The 19,017-nt window shown below is 38.7% G+C and overlaps 1 protein-coding gene across 10 annotated transcripts in view; it reads left to right on the forward strand.

The window, feature by feature from the left end:
• The window catches only part of LOC150092750 (xylosyl- and glucuronyltransferase LARGE1-like), a 676,688-nt gene that overhangs the window by 540,050 nt on the left and 117,621 nt on the right, over positions 1-19,017 (forward strand). For all 10 annotated transcript variants that reach the window (XM_090414755.1, XM_090414753.1, XM_090414752.1 and 7 more), the window contains one exon: positions 5,101-5,202. In XM_090414755.1, the coding sequence (XP_090270881.1) occupies positions 5,101-5,202 (102 nt within the window). The remainder of the gene's footprint in view (positions 1-5,100; positions 5,203-19,017) is intronic.

Below are 19,017 nucleotides of genomic sequence, written 5' to 3' on the forward strand. Positions count from 1 at the left end.
TTTTGTGTGGTAGCATATGCATGTATTCTTTTTAGCCAAGCACTAAATAAATAAATAAACCACAAGTTGGTAACTAAACTGAATCAGATAAGATTGGATGATAGATTATTATTATTATTATTCAGGCCTCCATGGAGTCAAAAGACTCATCGTGGGAGGTCCTTCCTAAGAACATAAAGTCTGTCAAGACTCATCGAGGGGAGGTCCCCCTAAGAAACACAAAGTCTATCATACCACTCCTTAAACTCATTGACCGTTCTCGCTCTCACCACTCCATCAGGCAATGCATTCCACAGTTCAACCACCCTCCATGCAAAGAAACCACTAGTTAACCCTCTTGTTCACGGTTTACTTTCGTAACTTCCAGGGATGGCCTCTTGTCATTACTCCCTCCCACTGTTCAACCAAGCAAAATTTCCTTCCATCCCAGTGTCAACCCTGTAACCACCTCTCAACAGTTTAAAAGTCTCAATCATATCACCTCTCCTTCTTCTATCCACCAAACTCTGCAGTCCACATTCCCTCAGCTGATCCTCATAACTATGCTTGTACAGTCCTGAAACCATCTTTGTCATCTGTCTTTGTATCCTTTCTACAGTTAATTTATCCCCTTCAAATCCTGGAGACCAAATCTGAGAACAATAGTCCAAGTGTGGTCTGATCAGAGACTTATACAATGGAATGATAACCCTTTTATCTCTGCAGGTCAGTGTCCTTCTCATAATTGCAGCAATCTTCTGTGTTACTTTCACCACCTTTGCAATATGTCCCCTAAACTTCAGGCTTCTATCAATCATCAACACCAGATCTCTTGTCTCCCCTACTTCCTCCAGTATAACTCCTCCCATAGAGTATGCAGCATCCCATCGACGTTTCCCAAACCTCAAGACCTTACATTTTGCTGCATTAAACTGATACCCCCAATTCATTTGTCCATCTATCTAGCTTATTCAAATCCTCTTGAAGGGCTACCACATCTGCACTATTACTAATTATCCTTCCCAGCTTCGCATCATCCGCAAACAACTGAATATCCCCTTGCAATCAACTGACAATGTCATTGATATAAAGGATAAACAATATAGGTCCTAGTACTGAGTCTTGTGGGACCCCACTTGTAACCCTCTGCCTCCTTGAAACTGCTCCACCATACACAACTCTCTGATACCTATCAGACAGCCAATCCTGAATCCAGTTGACCAATCTGACATCCAGCCCCATGTGGTGCAACTTAAATATCAGCTTATCATGTGGCACCTTGTCAAATGCTTTCGCTAAGTCTAAGAAAATTGCAGTATATGCCTTTCCCTCATCTAATGTTCTTGTAACTTTATTATAAAAGGCTAGCATATTGCTAAAACAAGAGCTCCCTTTCACAAATCCATGTTGACTCTCACAGATAACATTACCCTCATCTGCCCAATGCTGTATACAGTCCCTCACTAATTTCTCCAAGATCTTAACAAGTACTGATGACACACAAACTCTATAATTAGACACTTCCAGTCTGCTACCGCCCTTATGCAATGGCGCTATCTTACCTTCCTTCCATTCCATGGGCACCTTTCCCACAGCCAGACTTTCATTGAAAAGACAGGTCAAAGGTACTGTCAGTTCCTTAGCACATTCTCTCAAAACTAACGTGAAATACCATCCAGTCCAACCGATTTACTAACATCCAGAGTACTCAGTATCTGAAACATACTCTCCTCCTGTACCTCTAAACCTCGAACCAGTCCTATCCCTCTAGCATTAAAACTGACATCTCTAGGATGAAATACTCCAATAAAGTGTTCATTGAACAATTCCACTATGTCCTCTGCATCAGTCGCTCTATTCCCATTTTTATACCACAATATCATTCTTCCACAGTCATTTCTCCTCCTACTGACCACATAGCTAAAAAATTCCTTAGGATTTTCTTTGGATCTTAGGGCCAATCTCCTCTCATATTCCAGTTTCGCTTTCCATACCACACAAGTCACTCTTCTGGCCTGTGTCTTATATTCTTCATACATCTTCTCTTCAACTGTCTCCTTATATCTCTTCCATAGCCTCTTTTTCGCATGCAATTCCTGTTTAATATTGTTTGTCATCCTCTTTACTCCAAATTGTGTCCTCTTCTTCACTCATGGTATACAACCTACCATTGCTGCTAACAAATATTCTTTCACAATTTCCCACGCACTAATGATATCCCAGCCTTCCAATTCCTTCCTCCATGAAACTTCCCGAAGTTGACGTCTAAGACTATTATAATCACCTGCATTATAATTCCACATAAGTTCCCGTCTCTTTTATACTCCTGCATGTCTATTCATTTTCCAAGTCAAAACCATATGGTCACTCTCTCCAACTGGTGGGAGAGATGTCAACTCAGTTATTATCAACTCTTCTGATGCTATAACCAATTCCAAAACTCTTGAACCTCTTGTTCCCTCTGTTACTTGTTGCCTAAGACATTTGTCCTTCAAGAATTCTAGAAATTCCATTCCCCTATTGCTACATGTATCTTCCTCTCTCCAATTTATACTACTGTAGTTAAAATCTCCTATTACAATCATTCTTCTTGCACTTGTCAAACTTAGCTGTCTAAACATCTCCTGTTCCCCATCCTCTGTGCTCCTGGGTCTGTAACAACACCCCACTAAATATCCTGTCTTGCCTACCTCTGCCTCACACGATACACTCTCCAAATAATTTGTCTCACTTCCTTCCAAAGCCTCCACTCTTAGAGGACATAGGTCATCACTTATCATAAGCAGTACCCCACCACCACGCTTTCCCCTCCTATCCTGACGAAAAATACCCAGTAACTTCTATTCCTGTTATTATATCCTGTTCTGTCAACCACGTCTCAGTGATCCCAATAATTTTTTGCCAGGCTGATGCTATCTGCGCCACCACTTCCTCTCCCTTATTCTGGATACTCCTGGCATTAGTATAAAGCATATAAATGCCATTGTTTCTATACCCAGCATTATCCCTTCTAGATAGATTCCACTGGGCTGAGTGTTACCTGACATCGTCTCCCTTTTCCCAAGTATCCATTCCCACAAGAGGCCACCCCTGCTATCATCCTCCCTGGTACACACTGACTCGTTCAGAACAGCAATCTCTCCAGGTGCCTACGTCCTTCCTCATTCAAATGTAAGCGGTCTCTCGCATACAATTCCTCTCTTTCCTCAAACGCACTCCAAGCATCCACATATACCAGTCCTCTCTTGTCACACATTTTTGCTATTATGCCATTCAATATCACTGCTCTTCTGCTCAGCTCATCATTATCAACTAGGCAACACGCACACTATTTTTTCTCTCTCTGTCTTCTTCCGTACAGCTTCAGCAAAAATCTCATATCTCTCGCTGCCCGACTTACATTAACACTCAAGTCATTTGTTCCTACCATCACAATCATCTCATCCACCTCTCTTTTTGCTATAGCCACCCTTTCTATTGTTCCTCCTGGCAAACACTCCTCATGCCTCCTATCTTGAACACCACGGATCATTGAGTCACCATACATTATACCTCTTACCACTCCCTCTCTTGTATTGTTTCCATTCTCTCCTCTTCTTTCATTCCCATAGGTCCCTCTCATTCCCTCTACTCTACTGCTATTCTCTCTTCTAGCATTCCCATACCTCTCTCTCCTACTGTTTCCATCCTCTCCTCTTCTAGCATTCCCATACCTCTCTCTCATTCCATCTCTCCTACCGTTTCCATTCTCTTCTCTTCTCTTCTAGCACTTCCATATCTCTCTCTCATTCCGTCTCTCCTACTGTTAGTGAGATAAATAGGCAACTAGCTCTTAGATAGCTATCAGCAAGTTATTTATGGGAGTGCAGTATTCTGGAAGAGTAAGTTCACTTACTCTAGTGATGTGCTGCAGGGATCTGTTTTGGGACCACTGTTATTTAATTCATAATATTAATGATGCTGGGATGGGGTTAACTGGGTTTAAGGATATACAACTGTTTGCAGATGATGCAAAAATGGGAAGAGTGATTAGGAATCAAACAGACATTGTTGCTTTACAGGTGGACTTGAAGAGATAGCATGAGTGGGCAACACTGTAAAACTGTCAGTTCAATGTTGCAAAGTGTAAGATTCTGAAATCTGGTGGGCAACAACTTCCTCCAAAATTTGCCTGCCAAGTGTATACTTGGCAGGCAAATTTTGGAGGAAGTTGAGGGAACAAAAGACTTTTGAGTGGTGGTGATGGAGGTGGACAAAGATCTGAATTTCAGATGTCACATTGCACAAGTTGTGAAGTCATCACATCAGATTATGGTAGTGATGTTAAGGACCTTAACTTGCAGAAATAAAGAGGTTCTGTTCTGTTGTATAAGGCCTTGATCATGCCTCATGTGAATTATTGTGCACAGATTTGGTTTCTTGATTTTCATGGTGAAAAGAATAATTGGAAAGGATCAGAGAAGACTGACTGACTATGGTGGGCTTAACTGGTCTTTGGGATGTGGGATACAAGGGCAGTTTGAGGGTTTGCATTTGCAAAGTCTTGTGAATAAGAGGAAGAGAAGAAATATGATTGAGACTTTTATACTAGTAAATGTTTGTTATTGGGTTAATGTGGAATAATATTTTCATAGAATGGGGAAATGGAGTAGAACAATGGGACATCCCTTAAAGCTGCATAATGAGGGTGTGAGCAGGGGTATAAGGAGCAGGTTCTTTACATTTACAGTGATTGGTGAGTACAATACATTTCCTGACATCGTGGTGAATGCAGATACATTGAATGAGTTTAAAGTATGATATGATGTTCTTTGTGTGTAACGGTGTGTGCCTCCCTCAATGAGTCTTTTGACTCGCTTGAGGTTAAGTGTTAATATAATAATAATAATGATACACTGCATATTGCTTTGAAAGAGACACTCCAACATATTATGTTCATTGATACATTATAAAATACAGTTATTTTGCTGCAGCAATTGAAAATTAAATGTAAAAGCATTTCTTAGTTATTTATGCTATCTGTTATATATCATAAATAAATTTATATTCAGTATAATGCATGTTATATGCTCTAAAATCAAATGGTTGTTGGATATTAAAGTAGTTATATATCTTTTATAGTTGAATGCCATTGATGAAGATGATCCCTGTTATGAATTTCGAAGGGCAAGAGTTGTAAAACACAGAACCCATCTTTATTATATTGAATATGATTATGAGCCAGTAAGTACCTGTTAGAAAATAAAAGTACTTTAAATGATTAATCAAATTAGTATTATAATCAGTTCATTTACAAGTCCATAGAGTCAGATAACTCAAAGGGGGGCTGCTTCCATTCTACACACCACATCCTTATAATACTTCACCTTGAGCTCATTCACTGTTGGTGCATTCCATACCACACTGGTAACTCATTTATGCACTCCACTCTTCATGCTAATAATACTTCATACTGACTTCTTCATAAATCTTTTGCAGTATCTCCTCTACATCTGTCTGATAAGCTTTTCTCACCAACAATTTATTAAATTTCAATCATACCATCTTTTTTTCGTCACCTGCCAAGCTTTGTATACAACATTCCCCTGTCCTCGTATTCAATGTCTCACAGTCCTGGCACACTGAAAGTTGATGGACATTTCCTGTTTATTGACTTTTGGTCTCCTGTCTTCCTCTGTCACTGAGCTCAATTCTCTTTCTTTCATCTAGTCATCCATCTTTTGACCTTCTCCGGTATTTTCTATTCTATACTTCAAGTCTTGCAATTTGCCAAAAATTTAACCTCTTCAACACTTTAACTGCTGTTCTTGGAACATATTGATTGAAAATTCAATACCCATATTTGGAATCTCCCTTTATGGGGGTGGCATTATTTTCCTCTTTCTTATTTCAAGGTTCTTGGAAATCACAAATTTGATCACTCTCTATTGATAAAAGGGAAGCAATGGATGGCAGAAGTGAACAACAACGTGATGTATGGTGAAAGGGACGGCAAATTAATGAATGACAGCATGAAAGAAATAGTGGAAAATCGGAACAACAAGGTGGTAATGACAGATAGCATGCTAATGTGGAGTTCTTTACAAATAGCATGGTTAGAGAAATTACTGGTGAGTGGTATGGCAGAGGAGCAAAAGAAGAAGAAAGAGAAAAGAGAAAGTAGAGAAGGAAAGTGAGGAGTGCTTGAGGAGAGCAATCCTATTTCCCATGGGCAAAGATTAAGGATGTTAGTGAATCTGTTAACATAAAGAGAGGGAAGTGAAAGATATTAGCACTTATGTAGTACAATTGGAACAACACGATACTGTGTCCTTTAATTGGAAAAGATCTGAGTTTGAATCTCATTATGATGAGAGGAATCTTTATATGGGTGTTTTAAACTGAAGGTGAATTAGCTGACCTCATATGGAGGTAGCCAGTGGTTTGTTTTCTTTTGGAAACACTGGTTTGCTTCCTACATACAGGTAAACTGGCTAAGAAAACATAATCAGTTTAGTTATTGGTGATGGTGGTAGTGTCATTGTGTGTAGATAGAGGATTAAGTGGGGGGGGGGGCAGCTAGTTGTGTGTAATGGAGTAAAGGTCTCTCCCACAATCAGTCCTTGGAGGTGCCACATAATGACAGTAATAGTAACATGATTATTTTAGCAGGTAGGAAAGAATCTGGCAAGTGAAAAAAATGGTTATGTGAGAAGATATGGAAGAGTTTCTGGTACAAACAAATAAGAATGGTGAGAGAGTAAAGATTGTGAATCTGTTCCAATAGTATGATAGAGGAATAAGTTGAGAAGAAGTCATGATTGTAAATGAGTCAATGCCTAAGTTGTGAAGGGAAAATGTGTGCAGTTTGTAGTGTGTGAATTTAATTAATGGAAGAACTTTTCTCGACTTTTATTTTATCTCACCTAATAACATCTTCTCTGCAGTCAGGCACCGAGAGAAGAGTTTGGTATTATTCGGGAGTAAATCTAGAGAGTTTTTACAGGGGATGTGGGCAATGATGTGTGTGTGTAGACAGGCATCCTTCAGGTGAGTGAGTTGGAGAACAATTAAAAAGATCATTCATGCTTCTCAGCTCCTGAAATTGTGTGAAATAATCAACACAAAATGTGAAGAAGATTGTGCGCCAAAGGGGATACCACAATTTATGTATATTAAGCAAGAAACATTCAGAATAAAGAAAAAAAAATTTTTTTTTTCACTTTGCAAAGGATATAGTATGAAACTGTTTGCAGATGATGCAGAACTGGGGAGAGCAAAGTGGATGTTATGGCCTTACAAGAGGACTTGAATAGATTGCATGAATGGGCAGGTAAGTGTAACTATTGGTTCAGTGTTGCAAACTGCAAGGTTTTGAGAATTGGTAAGCGATGATGGGATGCAAAATATACACTTGGTGGAGAAACTTTAAAGGCAGTAGAGAAGATGGGAAATCTAGGCATGATGGTGGACAAGGCCATGAAATTCAGGGACCATATTGCACAAGTTGTGAAAACATCACATTGAATAATGGCAATGATGTGGAGGACCCTGACATGCAGAAACAGAGAGGTCATGATGCCATTGTATAAGGCCTTGATCAGGCCACATATGGATTATTGTGCACAGATTTGGTCACTGAATTTTCATGGTGACGAGGATATGTTCTACAAGGGTCTACAGAAGATTCACAAAGGTGGCAAATTAACCCATGTGGAGTACTAGGCAAATTGAGAGAATGTAAGTTGCAAAGCTTTGTGAAAAGGAAGAAGAGGGGGGGGGGGATGAGGGATATGATTGAGACACATAAGCTTGTCAGGGGTTGTTATCAGGTTGACGTGGAAGAGATTTTTCATAGAATGGGAGAGGGGGGAGGGGGAACAAAGAGGCAAATGCTGGAAGCTGTATAAGGAGGATGTGAGCAGAGAAGTAGGAAAAGGTTCTTTGCATGGAGAGTGGTTGGTGAGTGGAATGCATTCCCTCAGTTTGTTGTGAATATAGACACATTGAATCAGTTTAAAGCATGGTTGGATGAGCATTGTGTGCAATAATGTGTACCTCCCACAATGAGTCTCTGACTCCATGGAGGTCAAATGTTAATAATAATAATAATAATAATATTTTCAGAGAGAATGGAAAGAACAGGATTGGGGGGGGGGGATTCAGCAGGAGGATAGGAATGCAGAGGACAGTGCAAGCATATTTGTTGTCAGATAGAGACAAACAAGATAACATGTCTGGATCGTAGCTTCTGCAATCTGGGGGGTGGGAGGAAGGTACAAAGGAGATTGTCGACAGATTGCATTGGCAAATTAACCCAATGAGTAAGTTAAGACAAGTAATTATTATAGGAGACTTCAACTAGGATACAGATTGGAAAGAGAAACAACACACATTAAGGGAAGTAAATGGAATATATATAGTTAAGAGATAAATACTTAAAACTGCTTGTGACAGAGGTAAGTCAGAGTTTGAGAGTGCTGGATCTTGTGATAGCATCAGAGGAACTTGTCAATAACCAGGTAGCCACAATACCTTTGAATGAGGAGAGTGATCATTATTATTTTTATTATTATTCCTTGACACCTCCAAGGAGTCCAAAGACTCATCAAGGGATGGCACTTGCTTTACAACTCTCCGTCTTCACCACTCAATCCTCTAACTACAGCGAATTGCATCATCTACACCAATGCCATCTACTGTCCAGTAGTATTTTCACAGACAATCACAAACATCCATGCCCACGACAGGATTTGAATCCTCAGTCTTTTGGCTGGAGAGCAGGTATGCTAACCACTCAGCCAACTAGGCTGCAATCATGCTGTCATGATCTGGCAGACTGTGACATGGAAATTTTAGTTAAGAAGGGGTATATGGAAATTTACAAAGGCAGATAATTATGACAAGTGGAGAAACCAGATTGGTGTAATGCATGGCAAACGAGTCTTGAGGGTAAAGATGTTAGCAGTGAATGAGAATTGATCAAGTGATAACTGAAAGAAGTAGTATCAGACTTTATACCCGCAGTCAGGAGAATAAATCATAAAATTAGATAAATGAATAGCATCATTAAGGCAGGAGCTGCAGAAGAAATTCTTCTCTCCAGTTCATCATAGCATCTAAAAATGATTTCTGATTTCTTACAGATCACTGCATGAATGACAGAATATTCCTCATTAGAGAGAACAGAATTAAGAACGTGATTAGATAGTGCACTGGCTCTTGTTCTATCATATGTTCTTCCATACACAACTCAATGGATTTCTCTGTCTGACCTTACTCGGTACACCTAAACTGAAACATAGCAGCCTAAATTATCCAGGAGTTTATCGTCTTTGGCATAACTGCAATGTGTCCTATTTTGGTCAGACAGAGAAATCCATTGAGTTGCATATGGAAGAACATGCGAGAGACATTACATATGGTAGAACTAGAAATAGTACACTGTCTAATCACATTCTTAATTCTGCTGACCCTAATGAGAAAGAGTCTGTCATTCATCCAATGATCTGGATGAGATCAGAAAACATTTTTAAGTGGTACAATGAATTGGAGAGAATTGTGGAATCAACAGAAATTGTTCTCAGTCCAGACCATCATAATACTAACCTTAGTGATAACCTATCAAATTTTCACTCTTCAATTGTCAACAATATGTTTGCAAGCTAATTAATAGCTGCCTCTTATAAAGTATATTTTTATATTTCTCTTTTCATGTTATGCACCCAATGAAGTGTTCTAAGAAAATGAAACTAGTTGTGCACTCAAATAATAAATAGTTCTTTTTTTTTCTATTTTAGTATCTCTAGGCTTCTAGTCACTACATTTATTAAAACATATCTACTCTATATATATATAAAAAGATAAGCTGAAATTTGAAACATTTTTATGTCATGTTTTTTGTCTCTGGCTTACCAGCCAGGAACTCGGGGGGTTGGGTGTCATAGGCACCGGGGGGGGGGGAACAGAGCCCCCTAGTGTGTGTATATATATATGTATGTATATATATATATATATATATATATATATATTATATATATATATATACACACACACAAACACACACACACACACACAGTAAAACCCTGTTTTTACGTTCCCACAATTTACGTTTTCCTGCCATTTACGTCATTTTCCATTGGTCCCTTCTAGGGGACTGATGGAAAAAAAATTGTAAATAGCAGGAAATGTAAAAAACATTAAAAAAAGACTAAAAGTTGACTTACTTAATCTGGTATATGACTCTACATACTAGATTACAAAATTTAATAACTCAAAATAAATGAATTTACAATTACTTAGATTTATCTATTTATGCTAGCCTTTTATGATCAAGTTACAAGAGCATTAGATGAGGGAAAGGCATATAATGCAATTTTCTTAGACTTAGCAAAGGCATTTGACATCGTGCCAAATGATAAGCTGATATTTAAGTTGCAGCACATGGATCTGGATGTCAGATTGGTCAACTGGATTCAGGATTGGCTGTCTGATAGGTATCAGAGAGTTGTATATGATGGGACAGTTTCAAGGAAGCAGAGGGTTACAAGTAGGGTCCCACAGGGCTTAGTACTGGGACCTATATTGTTTAACCTTTCTATCAATGACATTTAGATGCTATGATGCAAAGTTGGGTAGAGCGATAGTGAATACAGAAGATGTCAAAGTCTTGCAAGATGACTTAGATAGATTGGAGTTCTGGACTAAGGAGAATGGATGTCAATTTAATGTGACAAAATGTAAGGTTATGCATTTCGGAGTGAAAAGATTAGCAGCAGTATACCACATTGGTGGAACTGTACTCCAAGAGATTGATGAGGCCAGGGACTTGGGAGTGTTGGTGGATAGGGAGAATGAAGTTTAGGGGGCACATTACGAAAGTAGCTAAATCAGCTCATCAACTCACTTGGTTGTTGAAAAATACCTTGACGAGCAGAGAAAAACAAGTTATTGTACCTCTGTACCGAGCCCTGATAAGACCTCATCTCGACTACTGTGCCCAGATTTGGTCACCTCGGTTCCTTCTTGATGGGGAGGAGGTTGAGAGGATCCAGAGGCGAGTGACTAAGATGATAGCAGGTCTATGGAATGAACCATATGAGAACAGGTTGAAGATTTGTGGGTTGCAGAAACTAATTGATAGGCGAAAAAGGGGAGATATGATTGAGACATTCAAATTGCTAAAAGGATTCTATAGGATTAATTCAGATGATATTTTTGAGATCAGGACTGGTGGTGGGAGAACTAGGGGACACCCATGGAAGCTGGGAAAGAGCGTGGTTAGCAGGGGTGTTAGAGCTGGGTTCTTTACTTTTAGAGTGGTAAATGAGTGGAATAAGCTGCCAGAGTCTGTTGTGGGTGCTATGACAGTGAGCGAGTTCAAGGCAAGGTATGATAGATACTGTGAGAATGTTGAACAGCTGTGTGAACATGATGTTTAGGGCCTCCCTCAATGAGTCTAAGGACTCCTGGAGTAGCCCGTGGTAATAATAATAATAATAATTGTCAGTGGATTGCAAGGGGATATTCAGTTGTGTTGCAGATGATGCGAAGCTGGGAAGGATTATTAGTAATAGTGCAGATGCGGCAGCTCTGCAAGAGGATTTGAATAAGCTAGATAGATAGGCAAATGAATGGGGGGGTGTCAGTTTAATGCAGCAAAATGTAAGGTCTTGAGTTTTGGGGAACATCGATGAGACACAGCATACTCTATGGGAGGAGTTATACCGCAAGTAGGGGAGACAAGAGATCTGGGGTTGATGATTGATAGAAACCTGAAATTTAGGGGACATATTGCAAAGGTGGTGAAGGTAACACAATGGATTGCTGCAATAATGAGGACACTAACCTGCAGAGATAAAACAGTTATCATTCCGTTATATAAGACTCTGATCAGACCACACTTGGACTATTGTTCTCAGATTTGGTCCCCAGGATTTGAAGGGGATAAATTAACTGTGGAAAGGGTACAAAGGTGGATAACAAAGATAGTTTCAGGACTGTACAATGATAATTATGAGGATCGGCTGAGGGAATGTGGCCTGCAGAGTTTGGTGGATAGAAGAAGGAGAGGTGATATGATTGAGACTTTTAAATTGTTGAGAGGTGGTTACAGGGTTGACACTGGGGAGTTCTTTCTCTTGGTTGAACAGCGGGAAGGAGTGATGACAAGAGGCCATCCCTGGAAGTTACGAAAGGAAACTGTGAGCAAGAAGGTGAGGAGTGGTTTCTTTGCGTGGAGGGTGGTTGAACCGTGGAATGCATTGCCTGATGGAGTGGTGAGAGCGAGAATGGTCAATGAGTTTAAGGAGTGGTATGATAGACTTTGTGTTTCTTAGGGGGGATCTCCCCTCGATGAGTCTTGACAGACTTTATGTTCTTAGGAAGGACCTCCCATGATGAGTCTTTTGACTCCATGGAGGCCTGAATAATAATAATAATAATAATAATGATAAAAAAATCTTTATTTGTTGATTGTTTTTGCTTTTTCTGCACTCTTATAAGTTCCATCTGCCTCTCTACAGTGTATAAGGCATTAGATGCCCCATCGTCTCCTGATACACTTGCAATGTACCACATCAAAACAGAGGTAGCTTCCATTGCTTCTTTACTAGTAGGGACAGTAGGTTCTTGATCACAGTCTTCTTCAACCACCTCTTCCTCTTCTTCTTCACCAGAAAGGATGTCTTCTACACTTGGTACCATTGATGTGATCACACCAGCATCAACATCAACATAGTCTTGAAATGAGGAAGACTAATCCATCATATACCAGTTGTTGGGCTCTGCCATATCCTCTTCTTCCTCGTGTAATTGTTCTTCCTCTTCCACAAATATAACTCCTGCCTTCCGGAAACAGTTGGATATGGTTTCAGGAGTAACATGCAACCATGCTTTGGCCACATAATGCATGAATGACATCAAGGATTGATATGGTCATTTGTTTTGGGTCCATACCATTATTATGCATAAACACAGCATTTTCAACAAGCATTTTTCTATATTTCAATTTAAATGCATGGATGATATACACCATGTGCTTCTGAATTGCCCAGATCTAATAGCTGAAGCTCACTTGTACAATTAATTAGAGGGAAAGAATCTAGTCTAATGTTTCTGAGCTGCAGATCTTCAGGGTGTGCAGGACATTTGTCTAGCAGTAGTAGTATTTTGCAGTGATTTGCCTCCATTTTAGCATCCAGAGCATGCATGGTGGATGTGAAGATGCTGCTGGTCATCCATGCTGTGCTGTTGGCGTCATACTTAGTAGGCTGATTTTTCATGTTCTTAAAACACCTTAGCTTTTTAAATTTACCAATTACCAGTGGAGGTAATTTTTCTGATCTATCAGCATTGACCATGAGCAAAACAGTTACCCTCTGCTTGCTGAGTTTTCCACCGTGACACTTCTCTCCTTTAAAAACAATGTTTTACTTGGCAGAATGTTATAAAAGAACCCAGTTTCATCAACATTGAAAATATTTTTCGGTTTGTAGTACTGAATAATAGTCTTTAGTTCATGTTTCCACTGGTTTATGGTTTCCCCTGCAACACTATTACTTTCTCCACACACTTGATTATACACAATATTATGACGAGTCTTGAAACGATCAATCCATCCATTTGACACAGTAAAACTATTAATCCCTAACCTCACAGCAAATTCAAGGGCTTTCGCTCAGAGTATAGTACCATCGACTGGAATACCCGATGCTCTCATAGAAACAAACCACTCTACCACAAGTTTATCTAATTCATCGTATGTCGATGTCCGGATATATTTTCGTTTTTTTGATGTTGCACCAGATTGCTTTGCATTGAGTTCACTGCTTGACCTGTTTTTACTGTCGTGTTCAAAGTGGACACAGAGAGTCTAAGATCTTTTGCTAATTGCACATGTGTTTCGGCATGCCAATCTACACATCGCAGAATTGCTATCTTTTCTTCTACTGAAATACATTTTCTGCCTTTTTTCTCCATGTTACTAACATGGATCATCCACCACCGCAACTTGAAAGCAACTATCACATGCTAAACTACGTAGCAGAAATTCTGCATTACACCATGTGCTTCTGAATTGCAACTATGAACACCAACGCTGCAAGCTAGTGAAGTGATATTTCACAAATTGTGATTTATTCACTGATATCTAATATTCATGAGTAACAACTGCTACTTGGTAGAAGTGTGAATGGGATTTCACAATTTGTGTATGATCCTTGTTCACAATTTCAATACAGCACTGTGAATGTGAAATCACATCACAACACATTACGGGTGTCACATCACTGCTGGAAGCGTGCAAGTCACCGTGATGGCAGAAAGGAAACTCCAGCCGAAAGCAATGCTATCTGGAACAGAACTACGCAGATTTCCACAGAAATCGATTTGAATGAGAGGAAATCGATTCGAAAATCTAGTGAAAGTGAAAGTGTGCTGCCGAATATGGAAGTAGCAAATGATAGTGCACAGAATGAGAGAAAGAGGTGGCTGAACGTAATAGGGGTGATGAAATGACAAAAAGGAGCAAAATAATGCACTTACATTGCATTATTCACAGGACAAAATGGAAGCTGAAGCAACTGGAGAAATAATTGTTGTGTTGGAGAATGAGAAAAAAAGTGATTTTATAAAATATAAAAGTGTAAGAAAGTAGAAATAAGGAGAAGGTATTGTACGGAGATTATGATAAGAGGTACACTAAATGAGCAAGTGACAAAAGCATGTTTCCCAGATGCAAAATTCAAGGATGTTAGTGAGACTATTAGTTTGCAGAAGTAAGAAGTGAAAGAGATATTGTTATGGCATGAACAAATGATTAGAAAGGAGAGAATTATGCAATAAGAGAAAATAAGAAAAAGTTGTTGAAGGAAGCAAAATGAAAATTAATGAAGTAAAACTGTGAGTCTACTGCCTCAATGTGATAGGACACAGTTGAGAAGGCTATGAGTGCTAATGAGAAGATTGTGAAGGAGGAATGGTATGCAGTTTATTCATGATTGTAGTGAGTTTGATGGACAAAATGATTTATATATGCCTGATGGACTCCATTTAAATGAATTTGGAGTTAGATGTTAGGAGAAAGTGGGGGATATTGTGGGAGGATTAATCAAGCATGTGTCTGGTCACCCCTGTGAATAAATGAGTGTCTGTACAGAAATGATTATGCAATACTAAATGCAATTTCACAGGTTTTCAGTTTGAATAGGTTGGTAATTACATAACACAAGAGTAATTGTGCATACAAGAGGATGTTGAAATACATGCACTCGAATGCAAGAAGTATCAGGAATAAGGGAGAGGAGTTTTTGCCAATTGTCAACTCAAATATTGCCAAAAATTATAGGCATCAGTGAGACCTGGTTGACAGAAAATGATATAGTTACATATAGTTACAGGGATAGAATGTAAAGGGTATTATATTTTCAGGAAAGATAGAAGGAATAGGACAGGAGGTGGGGGTATTGCTGACGATACCTGAAGAATTACAACAAACAAAATTAGAAATTAAATAGGATTTTAGGTCTTGGGGAAATGGGTCATTTGAGGCTGTCTCTGGTGTGAGACAGAGGCCATTAAGACAAAATATATTTTGGTACTGCTATAGACCGGGGGGGGGGGGTCCACATGAAGATGTACATGTCATGTATCAGCAGATTACAGTGAATTGTAATCTGCTGTATCAGCAGATTACAGGCCAAACAATTAGTATAGGAGACTTTAACTAGGGGGAACATAAATTGAAGAGAGGAAAGGGGAGAATGGTAAGAGGGAAATGGAATTTATATTGTTGCTAAGGGAAAATTACCTGAAACAATATGTTGGAGAGGGGACAAGAGGTTTGAGAGTGTTGGATCTGGTAATATCATCAGAAGATATATCCCTAACCAAGGTAGACACTCTTTACTTCACTTATTCTAATTGGGGAGAGTGACCATGCAGTTTTATTCTGCGAAGTTGCCAATCACTTGGAATTCTCTATCAAGAAAGTTCTTATGTTGAACTTTAAAGCTGATGATCATGATGACAGATTTTGGAGTCATCTTGGAACAATGCCATTGATGGAGAAGCTACAAGGAAAAAATAACAGTGGCATATGAAAAGTGGTCAGAGATTATTTGAGAGAAGCAGTATCAGACTGCATACCAAAGACGTTCAGGAGGATATACCAATATCCTCCTGAACTTTGAACTTTATGGGGATGAGTGGAGGAGCAGAGATATAAAACAACAGCTGCAAAAAAAAAAAAAAAAAAAAAAGGAAAAAAAAGAAGAAAGCACTGTGGACTGAATATAAAGAAAGAGATGGTCAGCATACTCATGAATAGTACAAAGTGCAAGCAGGAAGGGTAACTATACTCTTTTTCAGGTTATCTTGGAAGTAAAGAAATATATTACAGGCCATACTACTGCTTCTGAACTTAGCGAGATATTAGTTTGCTGTTACTATTGCAACAGTGAATCACATCACGTTTGTAACTAAGCACATGCATAGAAAATCCCCTAAAAGCCATCATTGTCCAAATCACACCATTCTACGTATAATATAGAATATACGTATATAAGCAAATTCCTAATATGAAATTGCAAGGCCAAGATGACAAAGTAGATGTCATATAGTTTATTATAAACTGTAACAAAGTAGATGTCATATAATTTATTATAAACTGGCTTAAGATAAGCAGTGATTGTTTACATTATAAAGTGAACTTCACTCGTCACAACGCACATTTCCGAACATGACATATTTTATTACAATAATATATACATAAACACTATTATCCCTTCGTTAATTTAATAAGGAAGCTTCTCAACACCACTCAGGCTGTGGGTAGTATCATCAGATTGTGCATCTTCACTAAATAAAGATTCAGAGCTGTCATCCTGTGAAACACACACATTTTTCACCAGTTCATCTATCATTCCATCAAAGGCCCAGAATTTTTCTTCTTCTTCAATAACATGGGTTATGCAACTTTTCCATGTGCACTCAGTAATTTTTTGAAATCCTCCCATGACCAGTCTTTCAACATTTGAAATTTTGAAAGTTGTATTTTTAGCTGCAACATGCCCCTTAATTTGTGCCCAGATGAGTTCTATGGGGTTCAGTTCACAATGTGATGATGGAAGACGAATAACTGTGTGTCCTTTCTGTTCGCCAATACTGTCAATGTGATATTTTTGAAACTGACTCTTGACATTTTCTATCAAGTTCAATAGTTCTGTTTTCACCATATCAGAAGTAAAACTGATTCCTTTTTCCTTCAGCCACTTCTGAATGTCCTTTTTGAGTGTAGCCTGAGATGGCACATTTTCCAGTCGGACAGAATGGTAAGGTGTATTGTCAATTACAATAACACTGTTAGGCTCAGTGTTTGGCAAAAACATGTTCATGAACCAATGTTCATAGTGCTTTCCATCTATTTCCTTATGATAATAGGTACAAATCCATCTTCGCTTCCAGCATGCATTATGATTATACAAGACCCCTTTCCATTTGGTGCTTTCAGGCCTGCCATTAAACCCAACAAAAATGCTTGACAAGCACTTTTTACTGTCATGTCCTGGAGAACTTTAGTGCAGGTGTGACTGGTATTCATCCAGGTTTCGCCTGTATAATAAATTTTTCGTCCCTCGCAATGATATTTCCTGTCAGAACGCAAATACTGGCAACTCCATAAACTTATATCTTCCCTTTCAAGTAATGCCGATGATTGCTTTCTTGTGGCATAAACAAAACTAAGGCCCTTTAACAACTGGTATTTCACTGAGCGTGTGCGTAGTCCTATGGTGCTAGGCCTATTCTTCCCTGGCATATGCAGTTGTCCCATCGAGGTCAGTTCCTTCATGCAGTATACTGCTGTTTTGCTTACACCTGTCAGTTCCACTATTTGCTTCACAATATTGCCACTGTTTCATCAGGATTTCTCATCCGTAACATAAACATTTAGTATGATGCACTTTTCGGAGGTTTGCCTTTAGGATGCGTTACTAATTTAGGATTACCACAAGTGGGAATACAAGAGCCAACACCACCAGTCATCTCTGCCATATTTAGGGTAAAGTTGACTTTAGCGGACACATGATAGATAATTGCATTTTCTAAAAATAAGTTCCCTGTAACAATTTAATGGTATGAATCATATAATTCTAGTATCAGCAAGTAAGGAAGTAGTAAAATAATTATATACAAAGTACCACACAATGTGATGACGTAAAAAATTTAAAGAATTATTTTATGCAGCATAAGCCTATAGTACGAATGGTAAGAAAATCCAGAAATGTAGCATATTCTGCTACTTCCAAGATAATCTGAAAAAGAGTATAGTATGGTAAGAGAAGCCAAATCAGATTATGAAAGAAAATTAGCTAAGCATGAAAGAGTAACCCAAAATAGTTTTTTCATTGTGTTGCAAGTAAGAAGAAAAGGTGGGATAATTTTAACAATGCTCATGGTAAGAAGGTGACAGTTTACTATTATTATTATTATTATTATTATTATTATTATTATTATTATTATTATTAACATCTGACCTCCATCGAGTCAGATGCTCATCATGGGAGGTACACAATGTAGCATACAAAGCTCATCCGACTGTGCCTTCAACTGATTCAAAGTCTCTGCATTCACAACACATTCAAGAAATGCATACCACTCATCAATCACTTCCCATGTAAAGAACCTGTTCCTCTACACACACCATCCTTGTACAGTTTCCAGGTATAACCTCTTGTTCTATCCCCTCTCCCATTCTATTAAAATTTTCTTCCATGCCAACCTGATAACAACTCCTGACTAGTTTACATGTCCCAATCACATCCCTTCTCCTCCTATTCATGAGGCTTTGCAATTTACATTCTTTCAATGTCCTTGCACAACACATTTCAAAGACCACTGACTACCTTTGTGAATTTTCTCTAGACCTTTTCTAATATATCCTCATCACCATGAAACCTGGTGACCAAATATGTGCACAGTAATCCATATGCAGTCTGATCTGATTAAAGTCATGCACAATGGAATCCTTACATCCTTACTTCTGCTTGTCATCGTTCTTTG

This window comes from Typopeltis vanoorti, chromosome 25 (assembly GCF_054136105.1).
Source record: "Typopeltis vanoorti isolate ZY-2024b chromosome 25, IOZ_Tvanoo_1.0, whole genome shotgun sequence".
Taxonomy (NCBI): Eukaryota; Metazoa; Arthropoda; class Arachnida; order Uropygi; family Thelyphonidae; genus Typopeltis; species Typopeltis vanoorti.